This window comes from Anser anser, assembly GCF_964211835.1.
Source record: "Anser anser genome assembly, chromosome: 1".
Lineage (NCBI taxonomy): Eukaryota > Metazoa > Chordata > Aves > Anseriformes > Anatidae > Anser > Anser anser.
The window spans coordinates 75,710,969-75,724,752 of record NC_139720.1 but is presented as its reverse complement, the minus strand read 5'-3'; the positions used below and the strand labels follow the sequence as shown (position 1 = coordinate 75,724,752).

Sequence of the window (13,784 nt, the reverse complement as noted above, 5' to 3'; positions counted from 1 at the left end):
GTTATTAGCATGATAAGGTTATTTAATTATTAAAGTAAAGTAAAGTAAAGAGTGTCTAAACGAAGAGACTATCAAAAAATGCAGCTTATTGTTAACAAAGAATCAGTCATACCTTCATAGCATTCTGGAACATTTTCTGAAGCTTTCTGCCGTAGAGAAACTGGCTCTGATAGTACCCATTCAGTATTCTTTGCATTGAAAAAAAAAACCACAAAAACACAAAGATCAAAAGTGCACACAAGATAGAATACATCAAATAAATATGAGCACTGTAATCAAAGATAACTAATTAGCTAAAATTGGATTCCTATGACTAGAGCTTCTATGTTTAAAACCTGTTACAGGAAATGTCTACCTTTATTAAAACGCATTGCTGAGCACCTGTATTCGTCTCTCAGAAATAACCCTCAAACACATCCTCCTCACCAGGCAAGTCTATGATCTGCTCACAATAACACCCACTTAGTATTAGCTTTTCCACCTATGCTGTGCCACTGCCAGTCCACACTTCTCTTCCTTAGAATCTCAATATCATAAATTCCCAATACTTCTCTCTCAAAACCATACCCAAAGAATCTCTTGCCCTGAAGCACACAGGCTGCTTGTCTCTGATCCCCTACTTTTGCAGCTATCAAAAAATTCTGCTTTGAAGATTTACATTATCTTATTGATAAATTTTCTCAAGGGGTTTTGTAACAAGTTCCTACTTCTCGTACTTCAGCCTAAATTTACAACACTTCTCTGCTTAACTCTTTCTCTCTAGCTTACTGCAGTTTATGCTTTTCCTACTCACTTTCAAGTATTCTTCCATATTGCCTTTTGCAAACAGAAATACTCTATAATGAAATTATATAATAATAATGAATTATATAATATATATATATATTTATATACAATTCATAGATGTAAACAATCTTCTGATGAAAATACTAGACTACAACTCACAAAAACTAATTTATTTTTGTCTTTGCAACAAGCATTTCTGAGTAATATAGCATTCTTCCCAAACTGTAAAACATAAATATTCTTTCCCTGGTTCAAAGATGTCAAAATTTATTTTTATAAGACATTCAAATATTGACCATAGTAGAAGTTCCTAAAATAAAACAAACAGATAAAAGACTGAAATTTCCTTTAAAATACGTTTTTGAAACATTACAAAAACAACAAAAAAGTTATATTTTAAAATGTCACAATTGAATAACTACAGGAGGGGGGAGTTTTTTCCTTTAAATTACAGCTTTTCCCATTCTTAAGCACCCTAGATATATTAGAAAGTCAATTAAAAACCTGCTCTTTTTACTGTGTTCCTTACCAGGGTGCAGATATGAACTCACATACGTTTTTATTACTGATTATGATATACATGGATCACCACAACATTATGGCTGGGGAATGAATGCAATGAATGTTTACAAAGTGCTGAAGAATATTCACAAGGCCTAATATGATATGCCAAGTTCTTTGCATTCTTCTCTATCCCAAAATATGCCTCATGATGATACTTAGTTATAGGTATTCACTGATTGCAACCATACTAGAAAACAATCATGTCAGAACACTTAATATTGTTGAAATATTTAGGAATACTAGGCATAGCAGTAGCTTAATTATTCTAAGTTTAAGATCACAACTACTGAAGTTGTTTTTAATGGTATTTTTTAATCTAAGACAAGAGTCTCTGAAACACTGTTCTCTGAAATAAACACAGCATCTGTCACTATAAGGCACTGAGAATGCAGAGCAGAGGTGAGATCAAATAAATGAAAACCAGTGGTAGCAACAGCTTTCAGAAAGTTATTTTAACTTTTTCAAAGAGGATGGAGGAATTCTGGAGGAAGAAAAAAAGCAACTGCTTAGCAAATATTTTTTACCATTAAACTTTATTCATCAAAAAACAGTTATTACATATGAAGTTTAGATCAGGGCACTCCCAAGACAGGAATCATGAGCCGAAGTGGAATTGTACACCTAAGAAAAACACAGCTTCATTTCACATTTAGCTACAATTTGGGTCATTCTAAATTATCATCTTAGAAAGTGGTTCACATCCAGGAAGAATTTTGAGACCCACAGAAGGAAAAGCAGATAAACATTAACTCACTGACCTATCCTTTCTCTGTTAGATTTTCTTAGAGAGTTTAAAATTAATCACAGAGCACACAGCTCTCCTAAGAAGCTAGAAATCAAACAAGAATTAAATACAGGCAATCTATACCTTAGGAGAAACATGGGATGCAAAAAAGTCTTCCTCTTTGTGCTGCGGTGACACAGGTGGCATTCCACATCCATCTGTCCACAGCTAAAAGTATTTTGAGAGAGGTAGAAAGAAAAGAAGGAAGAGAGGGAGATTATTAATATTACAGGACAATTGCATGAATGCATCCTAAAAAAATGCACTTATCTTAAAACTGTTTTTTTTTTTTTTCCCAAGTTAAAAATATATTGATTTTCTTTTCCTAAGTATTTTTTCCTTACAAATTTATTTGAGCTTTAATACATGACATTCCTTTTTAGATTCAATGTCTGGTTATGTCTTCCCTCACATTACCCATTTTCTTCCTAACAAAATACTCAGTATAAGCTCTGCTGCAGTAATATTGTCAACATTTAATATCACTAGAGCTTTACTTGAACTTGTTTTACATCTAAAGCTGTCTAGTAAGTCAAAAGAAATATTCTCTCAAGTTAGCGATGAGAACCATATTAACTATAATATCTGCCATACAAAATTACAATTAATTAAATTTCATAATATTTGATGAACAGATTAGAAGAAAGAAATGCAAGACATTTTAATTAATTTATTTTAAATTCTCACTATTTGATCAACTTCAAATGAATTAGTCATGGACTTAAACACACTGAATTAAACTATCAAAACATTCATTCTGCATATACAGAAGAGAGCCATTGTCAAACTTACTTAACACCTCAGCAGACCTAAATAACGTGTACTTTGCTAACAACTTCTTCCTGTCAGCAACCTAACTTCAAAGCTTTGACAGCATGCCTGCACTGCATCAGCGTTTTTAACAGAACAGGACATATATATGTTCAGGACATATATATATATATATATATATATATAAGTTGCTAATTTTTCAAATATATTTTTGGTAGAAAAAAAGGAAAAAAAACATTTATCTGTTCAAATCAAAACCCACTTAAATCTCAACTATTTTGTAGTTAACTCTATTGGCACTTTTACATTTTCACATGCTGCACTTCTCAGTAATAATTCAGTTATAGAAAAGCAAAAATAAATACAATATATAATTCACGGAGAAGTGCTGGTGTTTTTGTTATACAGTAGCACAAACACAATTTTTCAGCACACTTGAGAAACAAAGTAGTTTCCTTTTTGAAGAATACCTGAAGTTTCTGCCTAGGATTCCTGTAAGTTATTGAAAATGCTGCAAATGGTGTTTTGAGTAACCCAAAAGTGATCCCAAAATATGACGTTCAGCTCTACCCTCAATATTTTTTTTCAAAAAACAACAAAAAAGTTGCAAATAGTTTACTCCACAGCTTGTAACCTCACTGCAACATGTACCAGTACCTCCAACAGGCAGATAATCTTTCACATTATTAATTAGAAACTTAAAATGGCTCTGGATTGTAAAGAATAGAAAGTTTTTGAGAAATCTAAATTACGTAAGACACACATTACTCACATCAGTACCATGCTTTCTTGTTGCTTGTGTTGCAAGAGATTTAATCTTCTCTTTGTAAAGCTGAGCAGCACGACTGTTATACTTTGCATTGGTATCACTTGTTGTGCATCCATGTTGATGGAAAAAAGCAGACTATGAAGAACACAAGATGCAATGAGAAACACATTTAAAAACTAATGCAACTTAACTTAAAAATATATCGCAATGCAGCAAAATACTCTCCTCCTGTATCTAAATATTTTAAATTATGAAGTCTGTGTAAATTTCCAAAATAAGAAGAAAACTCCCTTATGGCAACATATGTACACATAAAACAACAACAATAAATTAAAAAAATAGATTAGTGGTATGTTTTAAAAGCACATAGAGATACAAGCTTTCAACCATATACAAAGATTCCTAGTTTTGAATCTAACAAGGCAAGGAAGAGTTAGCTAACTGCCAACACCTGTGCTTCAAAGGACATTTCTGATATTCTAAAAGGTATCACTTGCTTTCATCTCAAGCTTGCTAGAAGGAACAATGTATGCTCAATAGCATCAAAATGGCTATATAAAAATGGTCTTCTTTAAAGTGTGTATCCACATATATATGTACTTATATATAAATATATATATTCACACACACACACTTTATATGTCTATTCACATACAAATAAAAACTTTGTTTGAAAGATTAAGAAATGGAAAAGCTGGGCATTTTTTTAGTACCTAGAATTAACTAGCAAATGATGTCATATGTTCTTGCACAGAAGAACTTAATATATTACAGTAAAACATAGTAAACAAGTTTCTGATAGGGTCAGCAAATCCTGACAACTGAAACTATAATCTCAAATGTAAATCTAATATACAAGTACCGGACTTCATATAAAAGTTAAGCCACAATACATTTCTGTGATTGCAACAAAAACGGTTATAAACATCACAAGTGTCAAAAGGACTGTGTATATTTGCATTTAGGTGTGTATATACATATATATATATATATCTATACATACACCTATGGAGTTGACATTCAGAGCTTTTCTTTGTAAACCCTAATTCCAATAATTGTAGGAGTTTATTCTGAAAACAAAAGAAACTCAGATCACCAAATTTTCTAGCAATCTCATACACAGCTATAAAGCTCATAACTGATTCAAGATTCAGTATCACCAGGAAATTACAGAATAGAAATACTAAATGTTAGTCTGAGAGTATTTCTAAGCAGTAGTTGGTAAAAATAGAATTCAGCATGTTATTGGAACAAAAAGGAAATTGTTTTTTCATGCAATTAGAGGGAAGATTTTTTACTTTCACTTTTTAAATGTTGAGGCAGTTTACTAAAATGGTCTTTAAAGTTTCAGCCATTTATCCTGCTAGGTAATCCAGAAGAGGTCATTATGAATTTCAGGTGTATGAGATGTGGGTATATTAGACCTATTGGTACAATGCATGATAGGAAACAGTGACATCCAAGCAGAAAGACAAAAATCCATGAAATTAAATAATAAATGTTTTCTGTTAATCTTCTGTGAATATGCTTTCTGAAATTATCTGAAGTACTTTTCAAAACTTGCGATCCCTTCCTTCCAATTGCCTTAAAATCTCTAGCTAAAAAAGGAAAGTATTTTTCATGCAGAATCTCCCCCTTCTGATTAGTTAAAACTATGATCTTTATCTGTTAGGAGGCGTAAGAGAAACGTGATGAGTAAATTCATATAACTGCAGTATACAGAAAGATACAACTTAGAAAGGATAGGCAGAAAAAATAGGGTAAAAACACCACTTTATTTCTGAAGTTACACAACTGCTCAGATCTGCAAACCAGAGACAGTGACACGCTGAATGCCTAATTCAAAGAAGATGGTTTGACTGGAAAATGCAGAATGGGAAGATTAATAATAATGATCCTCACTCAATTCATTATTTGTATGGAAATATTTAAAATATTCTAATACTGAAATATTTATAAATATTTAAAATATTAAATTCAGAGATAGTAAGATTTAGGAGAATATTACAATGACAAGACTCAAGCAAAGCAGATTAAGAAAGCTCATAATTGTAAATGGAATGAAAGTTTGGTTGAGAGGGAACACAAATAAGCTCAAGACTTAAAGTTTCTTAAACAATGTTTACGGACTAAACACAAATGAAGAAAGATAAGGGGTAAGTTTCCAGGGAACTGGAAGAAAAGTAGAAGTGTCTTATGAAAGTTACATGTTTCGACACTGAGTAGTTCAGCTTAGGGAAGCAATCTCAACTACCAGTGGTTGATCTTTGAAAAAAATATGAGAAAAGAGGCAAGATTCCAGAGGAGTTGACTGAAGAAAGTATCATCTTTTTAAAAAGAAATTGAGGACAATACAGCAGTCAACATAAAACCTTAGTTTAAAAAATATATATTATGAAACAAGCTTATCTGTAAGTATATAAAAGAATTAAATCAAAAGTAACAGATTATATCAATTGGCCAAAACAAAAACACTGCTATTTCCTCTCTCTGACAGTGTAGCATGTCTTATCTTGACTTCAACTGTACCTAAGGCCTAAGTCATATCTTGACTTCAGCAGTGACATGACCTTTGGCAAGACATTTTCATAAACCACATACAGAAATATGGTCACAGGAAAACACTTGTTAACTAGGTTTAGAAGCAGATGGAAAGCCATCTTTCATCAGTTATCAATGTTTTGCTGTTAAATTAGATGCATTTTCAAGGAATCTGGTCTAGTCTTTTCAGTGATTTTTAATGACTTCTAAGGGAAAAAAAAAATACTTTTGCAGATTATACCAGCATGGAAAAGTTGCAAGAAGCATGGAAAGTGAAATCAGCACTCAAAAGAATTCTTAAAAACAAGAAAAAGGAGAGAAACAGACTGGAAAAACAAAAATATTCTAAAAGATGAGAGCCGCTAAGGAAAGACAATAGCTTCCAAACCTAACAAGCTTCAATGTGCAAGGCAAACACTCAAGAGTACATACAGCATTTGCATTTCCTCCAACTTGCATGCATCTCAGTTGAAACCAAGACCAATTGGAATCCAGTTCTGTAGATCTGAAGAGAAAGAAACATTTTTAATGTTACTTTCACAGACATTTAAAATCTACCTCGTTTGTGTAAAGAGTTTCTTTCCCAAATTATCTGGGGGTGGTGGAGGGAGCATTGAGTATGAGGAGAATTCTAACAGTCATAATACTGTGATCATCAGGAATGCATTCCTGAAAGACCCCTCGTAACATTCTTTTATACGGTGACAAAGCAACAGAGGAAAAATACAGATTTTAGTTGATGGAAAACAGCTGCTTTTATGTGCAGTCCGTTCTTAGATGCATTGCTTTCACACACTTCAAATAGTTATATATTTGAAATGGAAGGTTCTATTTAATAGGCCAAAAACACCTATAGGACATAAATTGGGTTACTCATCTGAAATATGAGAAGCTCACTAAAACTGCACCAACTGACTGAGCCTATCCAAGTGCTGCCACCAAAGGGGAGTATAGTCCTTTACACAAAACCTCTCACTTCCTACCCCAGTACTGACACCGTGGTGGCAACATAATGAACTACTTCAGGAAGCAAAGTTGGCAAAAAAAAAAAAAATTTAGGTCTCCAAACTGGCTTGCTAGGCTGTCAGATTATCATTATGATCAACATACTGTAGCACTGCTGAAGATAATAAAGCGGTACTTGCCTCAGTCTTGACTGGAAAAATGATAAAATGCTTCAACATGCTTACTCACTTCTTTGTTTTCATCACAGACTCACAGAATGGTTTGGGTTGGAAGGGACTTTACACATCACCCAGTTCCAACCCCCCTGCCATGGGCAGGGACACCTCCCACCAGACGAGGTTGCCCAAAGCCCCATCCAGCCTGGCCCTGAATACCTCCTGGGATGGGGCATCCACAGCTTCTCTGGGCAGCCTGTGCCAGTGCCTCACCGCCCTCTGAGTGAAGAATTTCTTCCTAATAACTAAGCTAAATCTACCCTCTTTCAGTTTAAAGCCATTACTCCTTGTCCTATCACTACACTCCCTAACAACTTGCTCTCCAGCTTTCCCATAGGTCCCCTTTAGGCACTGGAAGGCTGCTATAAGGTCTCCCCAGAGCCTTCTCTTCTCGAGGCTGAACATCCCCAACTCCCTTGACCCATCTTCACAGGAGAGGTGCTCCAGCCCTTGAATCATCCTTGTTGCCCTTCTCTGGGCTCGCTCCAACAGGTCCATGTCCTTCTTGTGCTGGGGCCCCAGAGCTGAATGCAGTGCTCCAGGTGGGGTCTCATGAGAGCAGAGCAGAGAGCGACAATCACCTCCCTCACCCTCCTGGCCATGCTCCTTTTGATGCAGCCCAGGATATGGGTGGCTTTTTGGGCTGCAAGAGCACATTGCTGGCTCACGTTAAGCTTCTCATCAACCAACACCCCCAGGTCCTTCTCCTCAGGGCTGCTCTCAATCCATTCTCCGCCCAGCCTGTATCTGTGCTGGGGATTGCCCCAACAGAGGTGCAGGACCTCATGCTTGGCCTTGTTGAACTTCACGAGGTGCGCACAGGCCTACCTCTCAGGCCTGCCCAGGTCCCCCTGGATGGCATCCCTTCCCTCCAAGCCTGTTGACCGCACCATGCAGCTTGGTGTCATCAGCAGACCCGCCAAGGGTACCCTCAATCCCACTCTCCATGTCACCAACAAAAATGTTAAACGGCACTGGTCCCAGTACTTACCCCCTGAGGAACGCCACTCATCACCGACCTCTGCTTGGACAGTGAGCTGTTGACTACAACTCTCTGAGTGCAACCATCCAATGCCTTACCCACCGTGTGGGCCCATTCATCAAATCCATGTCTTTTCAATTCAGAGACAAGGATATCATGGGGGACAGCGTCAAATGCTTTGCACAAGCCCAGGCAAATGATGTCAGTTATTCTTCCCCTATCCAATGCTGTAACTCCACCAGAGAAGGCCACCACATTTGTCAGGCACAATTGGCCCTTAGTGAAGCTGTGTTGGCTGTCACCAATCACCTCCTTGTTTTCCATGTGCCTTTGCATAGTTTCCAGGAGGATCTGCTCCATGATCTTGCCAGGCACAGAGATGAGACTGACTGGCCTGCAGTTCCCTGGGTCTTCCTTTTTTCCCCTTTTTAAAAACATGGGTTGTATTTCCCTTCTTCCAGTTCACTGGACTGCCACAACTTCTCAAATACGATGGATTGTGGCTTACCAACTACATCCGTCAATTCCCTCAGGACCCATGGACGTATCTCAGCAAGTCCCATGGACTTGTGCACCTTCAGCTTCCTCAGCTGGTCTTGAACCTGATCTTCTTCTACAACGGGTGGCTCTTCATTATCCCAGTCCCTGCCTTTGCCTTCTGGGGCCTGGGCTATGTGGTTGGAGCCCTTGCCAGAGAAGACTGAGGCCAAAAAGTCATCGAGAACCTCTGCCTTCTCTATATCCTGGGTGACCAGGTCTCCTGTTTCCTTCTGGAGAGGGCCCACAATTCTGTTAGTCTTCCTTGTATCACTGACCTACCTATAGAAGCTATCTATAGAAGCCATCATCTTCAATGTACAAATAAATCTGCCAACAAATATGCGCTACTAACAAACACTAGAAGCAGGTAATGGGAATGGGCGCAAGGTACAAATTCTACCGAACCCTACGTATTTACCTCATTCCCAAGTAGCTATCAGATAAATCAAAGCTTTTACAAACATTAAAAATTTTTCAATCAGAAATTAAGAAAAGAATGAGTTTTCCTCTCTGAACAGCCATCTGAACAAAATAAAAAACATCAGAAGTTGAAAAAAATACCATTTTTAATGTAAAAAATATACAAACTGCTTACCGAATGAAACTCAAGTGAACACCAAGGGATCGATGGGTCCCCGAACAATCAATACAAAGAAAAACTCCATATGTTATGCTTGCCCAGCTAGGATTTTTTGATCCGCAGTCAAAACATACCTTTAAGAAAATAAAAATCATTAATGTGGCTTATGCGTAACCACTTGTTATTACAGGTCATTCGAACATCCTTGTAGTGATCAGAACTTAATGAATTCATCCTTATAGCATGGATTTCATCCTTCCCGCTCGGATTACACGACAACTTCACATAACCCTAATTTTATAAAGAGTAGTTGCACAATCTGCCCAAACTCATACGCCTTCACCCAAACTAGACAGGACAACATAAACTCCTAGTTTCAGTCCATAATCAGTTTACACATGGATCACAGGTTGAGAAACAGTAGGGCAGAGAACCCACATCAATCTAGTTCAAGTACACATTTAACACAGTACTTCCAACACTACTGATATACAAAAGCTTTTAAGAAATGTTTTCACTTCCTTGACAGGCTGGGAAGAAAAAACAAACAAACAAAAACACTAAGAAGTCTCCATGCTAGAAACTACACTGATATAACTAGAGATTTTTGTCTACACACCTAATCAAACAAGCCCTGAGTTTACATTCAAGTCAGCTAACCTATCACCAACCAAATTAATTTCAAGTAGATGCCCAAGAGCAGTTTGAGGCTAAACTCCTAGCTTTACTGTGGGTCTGTGTATCTTACACAGCGCGCATTTATCAGGCACAAGTTCACCATCAGATTCAACACCGGCTCATCCTCAATATGAACATTTTTAAGTCTGGGCTTCAGTTAGGCCAATAACCTGCAACACACATGGAAAGCATGGAGGTCACAGTTTCTGCATGTGTAAGTCCACTCTTTCTATGGAGGCTTAACAGAGCACTACTGGAAGGAAAGGAGTCTGGAAAGCATGTATGTATCCCACTACTGTATGTGCAAAACCAGGGTCATTCACTGACATGCAGCAGAAAGAAGAAATAAGAGAAAATCCACACAGAATGAGGGACAGAAGGAAGGACTGGAGAGAGTCCCTGAAGTAAGCACAGGTAGGAGAATTATACGCAGGGAGTTAGGGAAAAAGAATGAGTAACTCTTCATGTATGCCATATCACAAGAAAACATACAGCCTTAAGTAGTCAGAATTCATCCGCTTTTCCTCAATTCCCTCCTTTTTTTTTAACTAATTCCAATAAATAAATAAATAAATTACCTCATCTTCACTTTAAATTGGCTGTTTTCAAACAGTTTCTTACTAGGCTAAAAGCAGTATGAAGACAACAAAATAAGACAAGATTCTGTTGGAGATCAAAGCCAAGACAACAGCCTTGGTCCTGCTTCTAACACAGGAGAGAAGAGCAGACTTAGAGCTGTAAATTTCATTGAAATTCCTCAGAGCAGAAATGGGAAAAGAGAATCTTAAGCATTACCAGGTGGTTAAAAAATTCCATGGTTAAAAAGGTTCTGTTATTAACATCCCTTTCCTGGAACAAATGTAAGGGCTTCTTAATTTCAGCCTCTTGAAAGTTAATTGCATCACCTTGGAAGCTAGCTGCCACAAAGCAGCATATGTGACGCAAGTCAGAAAGACAACTAATTTTCTTGTGAAAGTAACATAAGAACTGTCATTTCCATCATGTTATGCGACAGAATTAGGAACATTTTATCAAGTTACCTTACTGAAACAAATGAGTATAAGTCAACTTACACTCATGTTGCTTGGCTTCCTCAATTTTAGAGTGCTTTCCACCACATAAATTGTAACAAGAAATGAAAACAAAATTAAAAGGGATTTCAGAGCCTACCTATGAAATTATTTCCATTTTAAATATGGAGACTGTGTTTATTGGATTGAGTAAGGTACAACTAAGATATTAAAGTCGTTATAAAAACTAATTTGAAGGATACACTGAAATAATCTATTGCTTTTTAACTACACTTGTATTATTTTTGCTCATTTAGTGTTCAAGCATTTCAGGACGGTCTAGATTCAGGAACAGTCACTTTGGAGAAAAAAAAGAGTAAAAGTTGCAATCGAGATTTTTTACCAGAATAAACACAAAGACTTGGGTCCACAGCAAGACGCCATTAAAACAAACAGGATTCATCTTGTATGAGAGGCTGAAGTTAACAGATCCTTTATGCCTATTGGTAAATAAGTTCATAGTACACGTTGTTGGATATAGCAACAGAGTAATATACAGCCTCTGGAAATGCTAGCTTTGACACTTCCAAAGAGCTGGAGGGGCTCAGCAATCACCTGTCACTGAGGTCAGGGTTACAAAGGCACTTTTAACCTGGCACGCAGTGTTGCTGCTGCCACGGGTAGCTCCACATCTCCACGTTCACTATCCCTGTTGTGCAAGACCAGCACACAGCCGCCTGAATGCTGGACCCGCTACTACTCAGGTGGCGGTTTTGCGACTGGTCAAAGGTAACCTTCATCCGAGCAGCCACTCTCTTCCTTTCCAACCGCTGTATGCTGATGCAGGAAAAGAAAGCATATCAGGAGTAATAATCAGGCTTGTTGATCCTACTGGAAACCAACGCTTTGACTCAGAGCAAAGGTAGGTCCAACTCACATCACGGCCACATCATCAGCAATACCAGTGTAAGGGAGGGAACAGAAGCACTTGCCAACAGAAGGAAACTGGACTGGAAGCTGGACTGGAAGCATTGTAAACTTAAAATGACTTGAGCAAGATGTACTATAGTATATTCTGCTGGGGGGGGGGGAACATGACCACAACACCTCCCAACAGACACACAAACCCCACAATTCACACTGTAATAACAAAACTGCAGAACTAATAAACCACCACCACAGCAAACACTTGGTTTTCAGACAGTTCAGATCCTTGATTTGGGTCTCCAAGCAGAGACACAAATGCTATCATCAACAAGAGAAGAGAGAGAACCAGAGAGCAGGAACCAAAAACTACCTGTTTCAGAGGAACAGATCTGTGCAAACTAAAAGAGTCTATACACTACAGTCTCAGGGTGCAAGTTATCAGAACTAGTAAGCTTTACAAACGTTTAAACAATACTGGGTAGCTTAAGGACTACGAATGTCTTTCATGTGCACAAAATACATCCAATTTAATAATTGTAACGTGTTCATTAAACGTTGTCAGGCAGTCCTGTCTTACATAATACACAAAGACATGAGAACTCCAAAAAGCTGTTTCTCATGCTAATCAAAGGAAACCAGAGGACGAATTACAGGTACGCTATTTTCAAGACAATTATTCAAACGTCCGTTTAAACACGCTACAATCCACACATTAAACTGCACGTTTATTTAAATGAAATCGTTTTCCCTAGGCTCACATGCACTGGGAGCTACCACCAAGCACCTAGCGCAGCACAGAGGTGCATATATATTATATATATGTAGGTGTGTGTGTCGGGGCTCGGTGGGACGAGGAGCAGGCCTCCGCGGCCACGGAAAGCCCCAGCCGCCCCGCCGGGACCGGCTGGCGGACCGCGGAGCTCCGCCGGGGTCCCGGGGCTCTCCGCCCGCCCCGTCCTGTCCCGCCCGGTCCCTGCCCCGCCCTCGGGCAGTGCGACGTGTCACCGCCACGGCGGAGCCCGGCCGCCGCCTCCCCCCGGCTCCCCGGCGCCCCGTCCTCCCGCCGCCCTCACCTTGTTGGTGGGGACGGAGCGGAGCCGCTTGAAGATGGCGACGATGTCCTGCTTGCTGGGCTCGCACATGGCGGCAGGCGAGGCGGGAGGGCCGCCACGGAGGAACCGCCGCCGCTGCCGCCCACTCCGCCGCCGGCCGCCCCGCTCCGCCCCGCAGGGCGGGACCGGGTGGAGCCGCCTGCCTGCGGCCGCCGGCGTGGCGAGAGGAGGCGGCGGTTGCCGTGGGTACAGGAGGAGTGGCCGGGCTCCCTGAGATGGCGGGCACGGGGGCCGCGGGGCGGTGCCTGAGGGGCCTCAGCGTCTCGGGGCAAAAGATAAATTAAACGTGGAAGGACAACAGCTGTGCTGGTGGTTGGTTTGGGAAAAAGTGGCGTAGTGCCACCACAAAAGTGGTGATAACGTGCCTACTTGGATAACATGCTTTATCCAACGAGTAGGTTTCAAGCACTCTGTAAAAATTTCTTGTGAAACCATCGTTCCCTCTCAGCATTAGCACTGAAGTACGTGACCAGGGACAAGGAGGGGGCTTGTGGCAGAGCTTGGCCCCTCAGCACTCCTACTTGTCAGAGAGCACGGGGGTCTCAAGGTGTTACACCCT

At 39.3% G+C, this 13,784-nt stretch overlaps 1 protein-coding gene across 2 annotated transcripts in view; it reads right to left on the bottom strand.

Annotated features, from left to right (window-relative positions):
• ARFGAP3 (ARF GTPase activating protein 3) overlaps nt 1-13,383 on the bottom strand; it is a 33,349-nt gene extending 19,966 nt beyond the window's left edge. Inside the window, exons 1-6 of one of the 2 annotated variants that reach the window (XM_083842090.1) lie at nt 13,187-13,383; nt 9,514-9,632; nt 6,648-6,720; nt 3,678-3,809; nt 2,219-2,302; nt 113-188 (exon numbers count right to left, since the gene is read on the bottom strand). In XM_083842090.1, the coding sequence (XP_083698216.1) occupies nt 113-188; nt 2,219-2,302; nt 3,678-3,809; nt 6,648-6,720; nt 9,514-9,632; nt 13,187-13,255 (553 nt within the window). In that variant the 5' untranslated portion in view covers nt 13,256-13,383. The remainder of the gene's footprint in view (nt 1-112; nt 189-2,218; nt 2,303-3,677; nt 3,810-6,647; nt 6,721-9,513; nt 9,633-13,186) is intronic. The other variant, XM_083842091.1, reaches the window with a different exon arrangement.
• Between the last annotated feature and the right edge of the window lie 401 nt (nt 13,384-13,784).